At 40.3% G+C, this 16,899-nt stretch overlaps 1 protein-coding gene across 1 annotated transcript; it reads right to left on the reverse strand.

The window, feature by feature from the left end:
* Positions 1–8,791: 8,791 nt before the first annotated feature.
* On the reverse strand, positions 8,792–10,663 carry HNRNPA0 (heterogeneous nuclear ribonucleoprotein A0). Its single transcript, XM_059417627.1, has one exon. It carries the CDS (start codon positions 10,243–10,245, stop codon positions 9,319–9,321), a length of 927 nt encoding a protein of 308 aa, XP_059273610.1. The 5' UTR covers positions 10,246–10,663; the 3' UTR covers positions 8,792–9,318.
* Between the last annotated feature and the right edge of the window lie 6,236 nt (positions 10,664–16,899).

Below are 16,899 nucleotides of genomic sequence, written 5' to 3' on the forward strand. Positions count from 1 at the left end.
CTGCTGCTCCCCCTACTTGTGCTGACAAATAAAACCGTTAAAAAATAACAAAACCAGGGGCACCTGGGTGGCTCAGTGGGTTAAAGCCTCTGCCTTCAGTTCGGGTCATGGTCCCAGGGTCCTGGGATCCATCCCTGCATCGGGCTCTCTGCTTGGTGGGGAGCCTGATTCTTCCTCCTCCTCTCTCTCTCTGCCTGCCTCTCCACCCACTTGTGATCTCTGTCAAATGAATAAATAAAATTAAAAAAAAAAAAAGCAAACCTATCTTAGTACTAAGACTGAGCTACAGACTATATACGCCTATGTGACTACTTACTCTTCAAGATGGCTATTCATTCACTTCATTAACTGTGCAAATACCACGTGGTTGGGGGGAAATAAAGATACACCTTTTACTAGGCAGTCATGCCTCTTATCACAGGCCATAATTTTAACATTACATACCAGAGAATATAGTTAAAGTCCTTTAAAGGCATTCTTTCACTCAATCTGTTCGACAACCTTGAGACAGGTATTACTAATATTCTTTTTATTTATTTATTCAGCGTAACAGTATTCATTGTTTTTGCACCACACCCAGTGCTCCATGCAATCCGTGCCCTCTCCAATACCCACCACCTGGTTCCCCCAACCTCCCACCCTCCGCCCCTTCAAAACCCTGATTGTTTTTCAGAGTCCATAGTCTCTCATGGCTCACCTCCCCTTCTAATTTCCCTCAACTCCCTTCTCCTCTCCATCTCCCCTTATCCTCCATGCTCTTTGTTATGCTCCACAAATAAGTGAAACCATATGATAATTGACTGTCTCTGCTTGACTTATTTCACTCAGCATAATCTCTTCCAGTCCCGTCCATGTTGCTACAAAAGTTGGGTATTCATCCTTTCTGATGGTATTCTCTCCTTTTTAAAGACAAAGAAACTGAGGGTTTAGGCCAACTTGTTCAATGTCACAGAACTAGAAAGTGACAGGGTCAAGAATGAAATCTAAACTATTTGATGCCAAAATGTATGTCCTTAAGGACTATGAAATATTAAATCAGATGCTTACTCTGAAGTAAATTGTATTTGCAACATAAACATCAGAGAAAAAATGCACCTTTCACATGGTATCTAATCTAGTAACCAGTGAACATGTAAAGCCTTAATATAATCAGAGAATGAATGCTAAATAACAATGACACACTCCAAATTGTTTGTATGTTGTTAACAATCCCAGATGATGCTGTGATGCTTAAAAGGAAAGGATCCATCATTTCCAAAGAAACTGAATTTCAATCAGAATGCAGTTATTTGAAGACAAGAACCATGTTTTTCTTACTGCTATGTATCTCCAAATTCTAGATGTCTTTTGCACAAAGGTGATCAATACCTGATGAAAATGATGGCAATCACTGAGAAATAAGCATGTCATTTAAATGCTACACATCAAAGAATTTTAGTTCACATCAGAGAATTTTAAAGCAGATGATGACACAAACCTATTTCAGGTAGTTTTGTTTTGTCTTGTATTTACTTATTTAAGCAAACCAAAGTGGTAAAATAATCATAGGAGCCTAAGAGAATCTGCCTGGGAAAAGGAGGCACACATACAAGGAAAAAATGCCTTCCTAGAAAGGTATCTTTGTGAATCCTTTTCCTCTGTGAATACTTAATTCACCTAGCTCCAAGTGCAAGCAAAAAAGTAGGTGGAAGAAGTAGAAGACTCAACTGCCCTTCCTACTTTCTGATTCTTTTTTTAAAAGCAGCTTTCAGGGCGCCTGGGTGGCTCAGTGGGTTAAGCCGCTGCCTTCGGCTCAGGTCATGATCTCAGGGTCCTAGGATCGAGGCCCGCATCGGGCTCTCTGCTCAGCAGGGAGCCTGCTTCCCTCTCTCTCTCTCTGCCTGCCTCTCCATCTACTTGTGATTTCTGTCAAATAAATAAATAAAATCTTTAAAAATAAATAAATAAATAAAATAAAAGCAGCTTTCAAATATCTCCTTTTTATGATAAATGTCTTATCTAGTAGCATTTAAATTCTCCTTTAGGGATAATGTGAAGTTCACCCAAAAACAAGTTCCAATCTCAAAGACTAATGTTCTCAAACCAGTTGTGTGCCTCTTTGAAATGAGTAATATATTCTATTTCCCAACTAAAATAATTCCACACATTATAATTAGCAAAAGACTAAATTTAAACATCAAGAACATTCACGAAGTGTTAAAGTCAAATTCAATTTGAGGCTATAATTCATGCCCACTTATTTTTCAAATACTGCCTCCCCCCAAATTATACAAATGTTAACTTTATTTTTAAGATGAAATGTAGAGAATATATAACCTTTCACTTACAGCAAATTCACTTTCTTTTGTATCACAAACTGACTTAATTACTGTAAAAGTTTCTAACAAAATCGTATTTTAAAATCTACTAGTAAGTCAAAATATAAGATATTTGTAAGATGAAAATGCAAGAATGATGAGCATACTGCTAACTACAGCTTAATAAAAGGGGTCTCCCAAAGGTGAATTACACTCCTGATGGAAAAATCCACTAGTATATGGTGATTATCATTTCCTACTTAATATTTCCACAATCTTGTAAAATCTTTCACTGAATAAGTTTCACCTCTCTTAAGCTGATTTTGCTATCAATACTTAGCAAAAATCCTGAATCTTAAAATAATGCAAAATAAATAAAAATGGATGATGTGCTTTTAGAGTCTACTCTGCAGTCTAATAATACAAGAAAAAAAGGTAAAGAGCCTTTTATTTAGCAAGTTGCTTAATTCAACTTAAAAGCAATTTCTGCAGTGAGAAACCCCTATGGTAGAATAAACTAGAGAAGAATAATAAACTGCCTATTTATTGTTATAAAATTTCCAGACTTCAAAGTATAGTCCCTTCAGAATATCAAGGCATGTTTTTTAATGTAGATACATTAAATATGATTTAATCAACTCTTTCTCATGAACTGAAACAAAAAGCTAGGAGGGGAAAATAACTATCAGAAAAATCCTTGTAGGACTCTAGCAGATTTCTCAGAGAACAATCCATACACTAATATGGCCCTGCGATTTGGTATAATCTGTGGAATGGAGTGGGGGCAGGGGGGGCGCTGGGTGGCTCAGTCAGTTAAGCATCTACCTTCAGCTAAGGTCATAATCCTGGGGTCCTGGGATCGAGATCCATGTTGGGGCTGAGCAGGGAGCCCGCTTCTCTCTCTCTCCCTCCAGCTTGCTTGTGCTCTCTCACGCTCTCTCAAATAAAAAAATAAAATCTTAAAAAAAAAAAAAAAAAGCTGTAGAATGGCCTTAGCCACCTCATCCACCTATTCTAAATGTCAATTCTCTGGTTTCCTTTGATCCACACAGAAAGTCACCCCTACTGCTCATAATACATGTCTGAGTAAAATGCGCATACTCTATTTTGTTTAAATTCCCACCACCCAAACTAAACCGTGGGTACCTCGTGAGCAATTTATTTACTACATTTATTTTACTCTATTTACTACACATATTTTACTATATCTACTACATGTATTATTTACTACATTTAGCTAAGTCACGTTCAATAAATTGTTTATAAAGAATTACAAAAATTAGTGCCAGGGTTTCCTCTTGAAGGCTGTTACTGAATTAGTTACCAAATAGGACTAAGAACTAACAGTATCGAATCAGAAAGAATCGAAGCAATTAAAGTCTTTCATACCACAGGAAAAATTAGCCTAAGAAAAATAAGTTGACTTACCAAGGTTAAATAGTAAGATCTGAATCCATGTTTCAACTGGCAATTTAGATTTTGGGTATTGCCCACCTCTGATCCAGAGTAAACCTCTCCCAGCATACCCTTTCCAGGTTATTTTCTTTGTTTTCTCAAGAGCTTCTTGAGGAAGTATTTAGCAATTCACATAATTCAACTTAAAAGCAATTTCCGCAGTGAAAAACCTCTATTCACACACACCTGAAATACGATGATACCAGTTTTAGGTAGAATAAACTAGAAAATAATAAACAACTGCCTATTGTTATAAATTTCCAGAATTCAATGTATAGTCCCTTCAGAATATAAAGGCATGTTTTTAATGTAGATATATTAAATATTCTTTAATCAACTCTTTCTCATTCAAGGAAATTTGGGAGAGAAAAATGACTAAGTATCAGAAAAATCCTTCTAGGACTCTAGGAGATTTCTTAGAGAACTATCCATACACTAATATAACCAATAGCTTCAGCCAGGCTCCTATACTTGACTTTTTTCCTCTTTTTTATGTTGTAAATGACAACACAAAGCCTGCAAAAGTCTTAAATTAAAAACAGAAAACTGGAAATATGCTATTCAATAAATCATGTGCATCTATGCTATAGTACACCATATAGTTATATAAGATACATGTATAAATATAGAATATCTTTGATGTTAAAATTCATATATATGCATATGTATCTACCTATCCTACCAAAGAAAAAGATCTAGAAAACAAATTGTTAACAAAGGTTATCTCTGGGCACTGCAAGAAAACAGAAATTTTTTTAACTTTTACAATTTTTTTAAAAAATAAGCAGAAGATTCCTATTTCTTGTTCTCAGCAGCTCCATGATCTTAGGCAAATTACTTACACTAGGTACTAGCCTGTAGCTAATACAGAATAGATAACAGGATCTCCTCATAGTTACTGAGGACTAAAATAAATGATGCACAGAATACCTCGCACAATGTAATAGTCAAACCTTTATTTCGGACAGTAATGAAATGTCCTAAGTGATAGTGTGTAGCCATCTTATGGAAAAACTGTCAAATATTTCTGCAGTAAAAACCACTGGAGAAAACAGAAGGGGAGGACAACAATATGTTCCTGAAATGATAAGGCCATTAACTATTCTATCGTGTATAATCGAGCTTTGAAAATTTTCTGTAAAATGTTTTCACTGAATTTACCCTAAGGCTTTAAAAAGCTGCAATTGAATATGTACCTTCATCTGTGTGTATACAAAGAACTGAAAAATATTTCTGAAACCACAAAACTGCTGCATTCTATCACATTTAACTATGAGTTAACTATCTAATCAATTAAGTACAGGAGATCAGCAAAAACATATCTGCAAAGATAATGATCACATTACTCATCAATCAAGAGAAAAAACTCATTCCATCAAAAAGAGTATTTTAACTTATAGGACAACTATACTATGAAACATTTACGGTTGGCCCTCAAACACAGGTTTGAACTACACAGGTCCACTTAGTGATCTTTTTCTATAAATGCAGTACGACACTATAAATATCATTTTCTCTTATTAGTTTAATAATTATCTTCTCTCTAGCTTACTTTATTAGAATACAATATGATAGCTGTAACATACAAAATATGTGCTAATTGACTATGCTATAGCTAAAACATCCAGCTGACAGGATTAGTAGTTAAGTTTAAGGAGAGTCAAAACTTACACACAGATTTTAAACTGCATTGGGGGGGGTGTCACTGCCCCAACCCCCACTATGTTCAAGGGTCAACTATATAGACAACAGAAAGGTGTATTTGTATTCCTATGAGAATGTTATTGACATACATTAAAAATGCAAAACCATATAATCCTATTTTTTAAAAAATTAACTTAGGTGCATACCAAGGAGAGTTAGGAGAATATAAACTTATTAACGATTACCCTTGAGAAGAGGATTTGGTCATATTGGTAGAATATTTACTCACTTTTCATTTATTTTGATTTATAACCAGTTATTTAACATTAGTAAATTTATTCTTAAAATACACCAGCCCCAAGACTCAATAAGATTTTTGTATTTTCTATTTCCTAGTAGTAATAATGCCGTTTTCTGTGACAGTCTAAATGATAAGCAACATAACAACTTTTTAAATAACATACTGTATTGCAGAAAATACGTTTCTTAGGCTTTACCTATTCTTTCAAGGGATTCTTTATTGAAAAAAAAATCTTACAATGTATTTTCACTTTTAATAGAAAGCATGAAACAAAGGCACATCAAAATAACCTGCAAAGAGACATTAAGAAAAAAGCACTGCCCTACTCTGGTGTAGAGGCAATTTTTGTTGCCCTGTTTCAGATGGAAGTGAAATAAAGACCTTCTGAAACAGAATAGAACGCATTTTTCCCAGTAATCACAATCTTACACTCATTAAGTTGGTTAAAATAGGGGAGACTTACCCAAATGTTATCTTTCTAGGTAAAATCCACTGTCTACTTGCAGTTTTACTCATATCAATCCAACATCCAAAGGTCCACTTTCAGTCAGCAAAGATACAAGCATATAAAATTTAACAGAACACAAATTCGAGAAAAGCAAACACTTAAAGAAGCCTACAAAATAAGCGACACTGTCACTTCTGGTCTTGAGGGGAATAATCATCAATACTAAATTTTCAAGTATCCTCAAACCCTTTAACCTTGTTTAAATGCAAAAATTTATTGTGAGGCATATTTAAGAAATTATGTTCAAAAGCACTAAGTTATTGGAAGAAACATATCATTCTATAGTTATCCCTATAAACATTAACCATTTGCAAGCTTAAGATTTGAAACTACCATCAATCTTTAAATGCCTTTCAAAACATGGTTCAACTAATAATTACCACTGAATTTATACCAAAAATCCCGTAAATGTAAAAGCTCTTCATAATAGCGAGACAAAAAATGGTTTTTATTTTCATAATCTTTCAAATTAGATTCAAGCATGGCATAAAATTCTATTCAGTACTGACTAGATTCTGTACCACACCCTCTCATGAATTCTTAAGTTTTAAGTAATAATGTTCAGATAGTTCTCATAGGTGAAAGGACTTAAAAACCCTACATATCAAAAATGCTTCTATAAAAATTGACAAGAGCAATTCCAGAAAGACTAAATATCACTATGCTTTTGCCTTCACTGAATACCAGTCCAGATCACAGAAAATCTATCAAGGTAAGTGCACAACAATGAAGTGTTAATATAAATGAACAGCACCTTGAGTTGCTTTTCTAATTAACAGGTAATCCTTCTACATCATTCATTTTACGTTTTAGAAGTCACTATGTTAGGAATACAAAATACCAATAACCTTATCAGACTTTGGAAACCCTCCAAAAAGGGGACTATTCCAACTGACCCAGAAGAATTGGATCTTCCCACTAAAGCTGAATAAAAGGCAAGCAGAGTAATAGTTATAATGAAAACTTTTAAGCGTATCATTTTCTGTACCTTCGAGGCACTCACAAAATGGTACTAAACTACCAAATGAAGAAGTCCACATGTATTATGTTTCACTAAACTAAAAAATAAATTTAAAGAGCTGTAGAACCACTTAAGAGCAAGATTTGACTACATTTATTCAACGTGCAAAAAACATCTATCCCATCTGTCATAGAGGTATACTCAAGTTATCTGTACCAAGCATCAGCTATTGTCAAAACAACTACTGAGCAGTCCTAATCTAGCCTCACAATCTTGACCTCTCTTCTATCTCTTGAAATGAAAGCCCCAGCAATTAAGATAAAAAATTTGGCACAAATTAGATATTAAGAAATATACAGTAGCAAGAACTAAGACAAAGTCAATGCTAAAATAATCTTTTACTTTAAAGCCCATTAACCACCCCTTCAGAAAGCTTCTTAATATACATTTGGGCTTTTGAATGCAATATTCAAGTAAAAAGTTTTACCGTAACATTAAATCAAGTGTACTATATCATAAGTACTCTGAACACACCCACCAGGTTATACATACTCTCACTCAATCATGTAAAGAATTGAATTCTTTATTTGTGATATCCATAAACGTTGCTATTCTATATTTCTATCCAGGAAGGCAATTTTCTCCTATATCATTGTTTTGTTTTGTTTTTTATAAACAACAACTTGAATTCTATTGCATGAAAGGGCTACAAATATACATTTGTTAACCAAGCAGAATACACAAATATTTTGCTTTACAACTTGCACCTAAGACACCAGTACACGTAGCTGGTTCATTAGCTGTCATAGCAATTTTGGGCCATTGCCCAAGCTATGCATAGCAGTTTACATTTTCAAATCTCGTGTAGAAAGGGTAATAGTGATATGGACTGTTAACTACATTCCCATAAAGCCCATCTCAGTTACAAGTAAATGTGTAACCAAAGTCTGCACAGATTTGTGATGGCAAAACTTCTAAATCTGATGCAATTATCCTAAACAAGTTTTTTAAACAAATTGTTTCGCAGATATACTGCCATTCTGCCAGTAGATGGTGCTACAAAGGTTGGGGGAAGGATTTCCAAGAGGACAACAATTCAGCTATAGGAAAAAACGTTTAAACCTGCTCTGAAAATACAAAAATGCATTTAGTTTAAGGGTAAAATATAACCCTTATTTGTAACCATTCATTACAGACAAACCAGTAAGAGGGATGAAACTAGGCCATCTGAAAATTTTTAAACAGTTTATATGAATGAAAACACATGCTTAACACAAACTATTTCTTTTCAAACTACACAGTACATACTTTGAAGTAAATTCTCATAGAAAGAAGTGACCAACCATGTCAAGATGATAAGCAAATCGCTTGGTACAAGAGATGGATGCACAGAAACTTTAAAGATTTTAAAAAGCTACATCCACCACTGCAAAAGTTTTGCCTGTAAGGGATAAAATTTAACACGTCACTAGAAAGGCAACAGGAAAAAAAAAAAAAAACCACCAAAGGACCTTTTGAAAGTTTCTCTAAGTACACATCAAGAATTAAGAATGAACACGAAAATTATTAAACTAATATCCCTTAAAACGGTAAGGAATGGATCCTAGAAAAAAATGTTAGACATATACGGTCAAACACAATGATTTATTAAAAATAAAACGTAAAAATGATTTTTGTACATATGCTTCCAAATTTCAGGCATGGAATCCAAGTAGATTTCATAGAAAACGCTGTAGCCAGATATCAAGTCCTTACAACAAAGTAAACTACCCCCCCACCCCAACCCCCGCCCAGGTTTTGCTACAGAATCAGCAAGTTCACTCCCTCCCCCCCAAAAAACACAAATTAAAACAAGACATTTTGCTAGTATAAAAACGACCAAGGTCCAAGTAATAATAAAAAAATAGAGTCCATCAATGACTGTAACACAAAAATGTGTATGTGAGGCCGAGTCCATCTTCGGAGGGAGAGACAAGAGAGGTGGCAGGCAAATAGGGCAACACCCCCAAGGATAGCAGCCTTAGAAGCGGCTCCCCCAAGGGCAAAATGGGGAAGGCGGTGGGAGAGGAAGGAACTTAGGAGTTGACCCTAGCTGGGTTGTTGAAAAGAGCTACCCCTATAGCCACTCCCAGGTATTTTTAGATTTTTTTTTTTAAAAGGAGCTGCCTCCATAACCACCCCCACCGCCATAGCCGCCTCTGTAAGGTCCACTGTTACTGCGACCGCCCCAGCTGCTGCCACCGCCACCGCCGCCGCCGCCTCCCTTCATGGGCCCATAGGAGGACTGATGCTGGCTGTAGCTGCCGAAGCCGCCGAAGCCGTTACCGTAGTCGCTTCCCCCGTAGGACGAACCGCCTCCGCCGCCTCCGTAGGCATTGTAGCCACCGCCTCCGCCGCCCCCGCCTCCGCCGTAACCACCGTAGCTGTTGTAACCGCCACCGCCGCCTTTAGACAGGCCGTTCTGGTCTCGACCACCGCCGCGACCCCGGCCGCCCCGGCCGCCCCGGGAGGACCGGGACCCGCCTCCGCCCCCACCGGAGTGGATATCCTCCTTGGGGACCGCCTTCTTCACTTCCACGCGATGGCCCTGGATCGGATGGAACTTGACAACCGCGGCCTTGTCTGCCGCGTCGTGATTCTGAAAATACACGAAGCCGAAGCCACGCTTCTTGCCCGACTGCTTGTCGGCAATAATTTCGGCCTTTTCCACCGTGCCAAACTGCGAGAAATGCTCGATGAGGTCGCCCTCGGCCACGTCTCCCTTTAGGCCCCCGACAAAGAGCTTCTTAACCTTGGCGTGGGCACCGGGCCGCGCCGAATCCTCCCGGGACACCGCCCGCTTCAGCTCCACCGTGTTGCCGTCCACGGCATGGGGCGAGGCGGCCATGGCGGCATCGGCCTCCTCCACATTGGAGTAGGTCACGAAGCCGAAGCAACGGGAGCGTTTGGTCTGGGGGTTCACCACCACCACGCAGTCCGTCAGAGTCCCAAAGGCCTCAAAGTGGCCGCGCAGGCCCGACTCACTCGTCTGCACATTGAGGCCGCCGATGAATAGCTTACACAACTGGGAATTCTCCATCTCCACGGCCCGGGCCTTCCCCCCGCCCTGCGAGCTCCGAGGTTTCGCCGTCGCCGTTATCGTTGGCTAAGGCCTCTTCACAGCTTGGGCCCAGCCGTTGCTGGAGCCGCCACCGCCGGTCACCGACGGGGAAGGGAAGAAGGGAAGGGGAGGGAAGGAGGAGAAAAGGAAGGGGAAGGGAAGGGGAGAGGTGCCGGCGAGAGGGCGAGCCGAGGCGTCTGGAAGCCAACCAACACCACCGCTATCGCCACCGCCGCCTCCGCTCCCCTATCTGGGCACCACACAAAGAGGCCGCTGAACGCGCGCGCACCCTCCCCGAGGCGTGCGTCACCGCCGACGTACGGCAGCCCAGTGCAGCCCGCCAATCCCTGCGTCGCTCTCCCTAGTCCCGCCTACCGCGCCGCAGCGCCGCTCTCGGTCACGGACTCCCCGCCCTCCGCGGTCGATTCAAGCCGTCGGCCTGCGCTGCTCCCGCCACCGCCTCTACAGTCCCGCTTTCACACCCTGGCTCCCCCGTGTTCGCTGACCAGGGACTCTCCTTGCTCTCCGCGCACCTCCGCAATTCATTTCTTCCCAGCCCCGCGGCTGTTCCCAGTGTGTTGCCCCCTCCCCTTGCCGTATCCCCTCGCCCAACTCCGCAGTGGCGTTCGCGCCAGCCCCTTGAGAGACATGTGGGTTCAGCCAATCACTGCGACCCGCTCGCGCCCACTTCCGTTTTCGGCCGCCGCTGGACGGGCGCGCTCCCCGGTGCGCGCTGGCTACGGCGCTCCCTGTGTGCAGAACCTACCTGCTACCCAGATGCCTTATCCACCTTCCTGGGCTTGGTGGGGGGCGGGGGTTGAGCGGGGACGCGCTGGGGGCCCGTTCCCAACGGATGCGGCCTGGGGCCCCACGCGCGGGCTTTTTGAAAACTTGACTGTTGGGGTTAGGGGTCTGGGTTTACCCGCCGCGATTCAGCCGGGACGCTACACCTGGCATCCTCTCCGCGCCCCCACCCCCGTCCGCACAAAGATGGAGGGTAGAGACCTGGTCGGGGAAAGGCGGTTACTAACCGTTTACTGGGGGCCCGACGCGCAGTTAAACTAAAACACTGGCACGTGGCCAGGTGAAGGGCGGCGGTGTGCCACAAGCGCTTCCGATTTCCGACCGAGGCGTGGCGCAAGAGCCCCCGCCACCCTGCGGCCATCCGTGAAGCCCTTCCCGACGCCCCTCAGCCTCCCCTCGCGCACTCCGACAGCTGGCATTTTCATTTAACTAAAGGGCACACATCGTTTTATAGGTTTACGTTACCTACGCGTTGCTTCCTTCCCAACAAGTTACCTTTCTTTAAAAGCAGTCTACAACAAACCGGGGACCGAAGGGGTTAAACACGAAGACATTATACATAAGTATCACGCAGTGCTGGTAAGTGCCTTACCGACCCTCACTCAGGTGCAAATGCAAGCAAGTTAGGTCGGCTTCCACTTACTGAACATTTTGTGTGCCGTGCAAGATTCAAGGAGCGGGACACGGTAAATACTGAAGATGAGGTGTTCCTCACTGCATCCTGGAGTATTCAGGATTGAATGGCGAAAGAGGCAGCACATGCCCTCAATCTCTGATTCAAAGGCTAGATAAAATTTCTAAAGGGACTTTACATGAGGAAAATAGGAAACAAAAACCACATAAGGTTCAAGGGACAGTAAGTAGACTAGTTTGGAGCGAGAGGTTTTTGATAGAAAATAATGGGTAATCCAGGTTTAGAGTCTTGGACATTAGGGAATGCCTTGAAATTTAGGTAGCAGTCAAAATTAGTTCAAAGGCATGTAGATTAAGCTTCATGGCTTGAGAACAAACTAGAGTCTGGTATTACCACCTACTAACTGTGTGATCATTGTATGACTTTGAGCAAGTCACTTAACCTTTTTTAAAAACTTAGCCAGTTTTATTATGTGAAACTCAAAAAACTGAACACCTCCCAACTGTGGTAAAAATTAAATGAAATTTTGTATGTAAACACAGTGCTACTACATACTAAATGCTCAATTCAACCAACAAATATACCAGGTGCTGGGAATATGGCAATAAAGAACAGACAAAACTTTCTGGGCTCATAGAGCTTACATTCTAGAGGGGAGAAGCAGATAACAAGAATGATACACACAGCATGATAGTGGTCAGTGGGCTCCCAATTAAAGGAGGACAGTAGGACGCTATTACCTTTATGTTACGGGGGAAAAAAAAAAAACCACACACACAAAATTCAAGTATGTCAGAATTTGCTAACGACTGATGATACAGAATGAGGAAAACAAAAGCATTCCAGTGTTTGAAATCTGGAACACTAAAATTGTAGCCTGAACGAACTACAAAACTAAGGAAACTATTTTGGAGGGAGTTGGGCAAGATGATAAACATAGCTGTTTAAGGTGATATGGGATATTTATAGGGCACTATTTTTCACTATCCCCAAGATTACACCTGACATGAGAGATTAGACATTAAGAAAAGTATTTTAATTTTAGGGGCACCTAGGTGGCACAGTTAAGCATCAGACCCCATTTAAGCTCAGGTCCTGATCTCAGGGTTGTGTGATTGAGCCCTAGCTAGGGCTCCACGCTGAACATGCTTAAAATTCTCTCTCTCCCTCTCCCTCTGCCCTTCCCACCCCTCACTCTCAAAAAAAGCAAAAAACAGAAAAAAGGCTGTAACAGTAAAAGATGAACTTCTGAAGGAAAGTGATTAAACCATAACTTATTTTCTCATACAAACTATAAATTCCAAACTAACAGTTTTCTTCTACATTGTTTTTTTAAAAATCCTCCATACCACTTAATTGGGAATCTATTATGGGTTTAATGTCTACAGACTAGGAAAGCATCACAGAGGCATATGTCTGATAAACCTTACGTATAGGGGCTCTGAACTATATAAAAAAATGCGTTTCCTGGGGTACCTGGGTGGCTCAGTACAGGGGAAAAAAAGCACCCAGAGTGTGCACATGCTCTCTTTCTCTCTCTTTCTAGTAAATCAATAAATATTTTTTTAAGTGCTTACATATAAAAGGGGTTTAGGAGATGATGGGAGGTGATACAAGCATGTTTAAGAGACATTTAGGAAGCCAGGATAAATGCAAAATAATTGGGAGGTTAGATTGTCTTTGGAGATTAGATTGGTAAAGGTGGGCACAGTGAATACGGAGTATTATAGAAACACTTAAATGAAGCAGTTTCCTACCCCTCAGATCATTCAAAAAGAAAAACTTTATTTTCCTACTTTACCTTTCAGATCACTGCCTGAGTTTGTTCCTTGGTTTTACCTTGTTTACCAGTATCTCAGCCTTCCAAAATAAAACAAACATTTAAAATATAACTGAAATTTAGACATTTGGTTTCCATCCCTCTTGCAAGCTTGATTACAGAAACCTAACTGCATGTGGTGGGTACACAACTCCTACACCTTACACACTAACGAAGGTGTATTTTACTGTACCTAAGTTATACCTAGAAAAAGAAAAAGAATGGGAAAGGAAAGGAAAAAGGATGAGCTGGGGAAGAAAGGAAAACTATGATAACCTATATTTCCAGAAAGCAGCACCTCCAATTTTTTTTTTAATCAACCTTCTATGACATCCAAGAGTCTCTTTTTATAGTTAGGGTTTTGGTATGTATTTAATTGTGTCCCCTCCAGAAAGTTCATATGTTGAAACCTTACCCCTCAATACTTCTTCTAAATATAACTGTAATTGATGCGAAGGTCGTTAAGAAGAGAGAGGCAAGATGGTGGAGGAGTAGCAGACTGAAACAATATCAGATCCCAAGAGTTCCGCTAGATAGGTATCAAACCATTCTGAACACCTACAAACTCAACAGGAGATAAAAGAAAAGCAGCAATTCTAGGAACAGAAAACTGACCACTTTCTGAAAAGTAGGACGTGCTGAGAAGTGAATCCAAAGCAACGGGAAGATAAACCACGGTGGGAGGGGCCATCTCCTGGCAAGCGGCACAGCAGGGGGGCACAAAATCAGAAATTTTAGAATTCTGCTCCACTGAGGGACATTGCTCCAGAGGCTAAGCGGGGGTGGAGCCCTTGCAGAGAATGTGGTTTTAAGTCCCATGGGGTCACAGAAAGATCAGAGGTGTCTGAGTGGCAGCTGCCAGGTATCAGAGCGGGGAAGCCGGCTGCAAAGACGGAGCTGAAGAATGAGCTTTCAGATCGGGGTTACCTTAAACTGTGAGCCAAGGCATAGTCGAGCCACTGCTCTTCGAGCAGGGACCCCACAAGTGGCAGATCCAGGGAGACTCACCTTCCTGCTCCTGGAGAAGCAGTGCGGCAGGAATCCGCAGGGTTTGGAAACTCCAAACGGGGCGATGTGCCAGAGATAGAAACGCTCAGTCACAGGCCAGGTGAGCTCGGAGTGTGCCCAGAGACCAGAGAGAGGAGTGATTGAGCGCTTTTCTCTTAGGGAGCACTGAGGAGGGGGTCTCCGAGCTCTCAGCTCCTCCAGGCCAGAGATTGGGAGGCTGCCATTTTCATTCCCGTCCTCCAAAGCAGTATGGAAAATGTTCAGGGAACAAAATCTCCAAGAGCAAACCCGAGCAGGTTACTTAGCCCAGTCCCTAGCAAGGACAGTGCAATTCCAACTTGGACAAAGACATTTGAGAATCACTGCAACAGGCCCCTCCCACAGAAGATCAGCGAGAACAACCAGCCAAGACCAAGCTTACTGATCAAGGAGAACAGCCAAACTCCAGAGCTAGAGGAAAGCAATGCATAGAATTCATGGCTTTTTTCCCACAACTTTTTACTCTTGCAAAGTTAATTTTTTTATAATTTTATTTTTTTCTTATTCTATTTTTTTAACTTTTCCTCTTTTCTCTTTTAGCTTTTTTTTTTAAAAAAACTAGTTTATCTTCACAATACCTTTCTTTTTAAAAAAAAATCTTTTTAGGGGTGCCTGGGTGGCTCAATGGGTAAAAGCCTCTGCCTTTGGCTCAGATATGATCTCAGGGTCCTGGGATCAAGCCCCACATCAGGATCTCTGCTCAGTGGGGAGCTTGCTTCCCCCTCTCTCTGTCTCTTCCTGCCTCTCTGCCTACTTGTGATCTCTGTCAAATAAATAAATAAAATCTTTTTTAAAAAATCTTTTTAAACCTTCATTGTAATAGTCATATTTTATCACTTCATTGTATTTAACCTTATTTTTTGTAACACATAGGTTTTTGTTTTTCCTAAAAAATTTTGGGATACAGTTTCTAATAGATCAAAATATACCCTAATCTAGCATATGGCTTTCTTCTACTCTCCAGCCGGAGCACAATCCCTCCTCTTTTTTTTTCTTTTCTTTTTCCTACCAACTTATCAATTCCTTTTCAAGAATTTTTTTTTAAGTTTTCATCTTTGAAGTCATATTCCAACCCTTATTTGTGTGTGTGTGTGTTTGTGTGTATTTTTTTCTTTCCTTAAAATTTTGGGAGGTAATTTCTTCTAAGAAACCAAAATATACCCAAAATCAAGCGGGTGGCTCTGTTCTATACACCACTCTATAAATAAATAAATAAATAAATAAATAAATAAATAAATAAATAAAAATAAATTTATATGGAATTTTTTATTTTTTCCCCTTCTTCTCCACATGGTTTTGGATCTCTTCTGAGATATTCCTGGGGTCTTTGCCACCCTCTTAGTATTTTATTTTCTCATTCATATATTCTTATCTGGATAAAATGACAAGGCATTAAAAACTCACCACGAAAAAAAGAAGAGGCAGTACCAATGGCTAGGGACCTAATCAATATGGACATTGGTAATATGTCAGAACTAGAGTTCAGAACAATGATTCCAAGGTGCTAGCTGGGCTCGAAAAAGGCATGGAAGATAGTAGAGAATCCCTTTCTGGAGAAATAAAATCCATTTCTGGAGAAATGAAAGAACTAAAATCTAAGCAAATTGAAATTTTAAAAGCTATTAATGAGGCACATTAAAAAACGGAGGCTCTGACTACTAGGATAAATAAAGCAGAAGAGAGAATTAGTGATATAGAAGACCAAATGATGGAAAATAAAGAAGCTGAGCAAAAGAGACACAACTACTGGGCCATGAAGGGAGAATTCAAGACATAAGTGATACCATAAGACAAAACAGTATTAGAATAATTGGGATTCCAGAAGAAGAAGAAAGAGAGGGGCAGAAGGTATATTGGAGGTGAATTATAGTAGAGAATTTTCCTAATATGGCAAAGGGAACAAGCATCAAAATCCAGGAGGCACAGAGAACTCCCCTCAAAATCAATAAAAATAGATCCAAACCCCATCATCTAATAGTAAAACTTACAAGTCTTAGTGACAAAGAGATCCAGAAAGCAGCTCGGAATAAGAATCCTATAACATACAATGGTAGAAACATTAGATTGGCAGCAGACTTATCCACAGAGACCTGGCAGGCCAGAAAGAACTGGCATGATATATTCAGAGCACTAAATGAGAAAAGTATGCAGCCAAGAATACTATATCCAGCTAGCCTATCACTGAAAATAGGAGAGATAAAAAGCTTCAGGACAAACAAAATTTAAAAGAATTTGCAAACACCAAACCAGCCCTACAGGAAATATTGAAAGGGGTCCTCTAAGCAAAGAGAGAGCTTAAAAATAGTAGACCTGAAAGCAACAGAGACAA

Source organism: Mustela nigripes, chromosome 12, assembly GCF_022355385.1.
Source record: "Mustela nigripes isolate SB6536 chromosome 12, MUSNIG.SB6536, whole genome shotgun sequence".
Classification (NCBI taxonomy): domain Eukaryota; kingdom Metazoa; phylum Chordata; class Mammalia; order Carnivora; family Mustelidae; genus Mustela; species Mustela nigripes.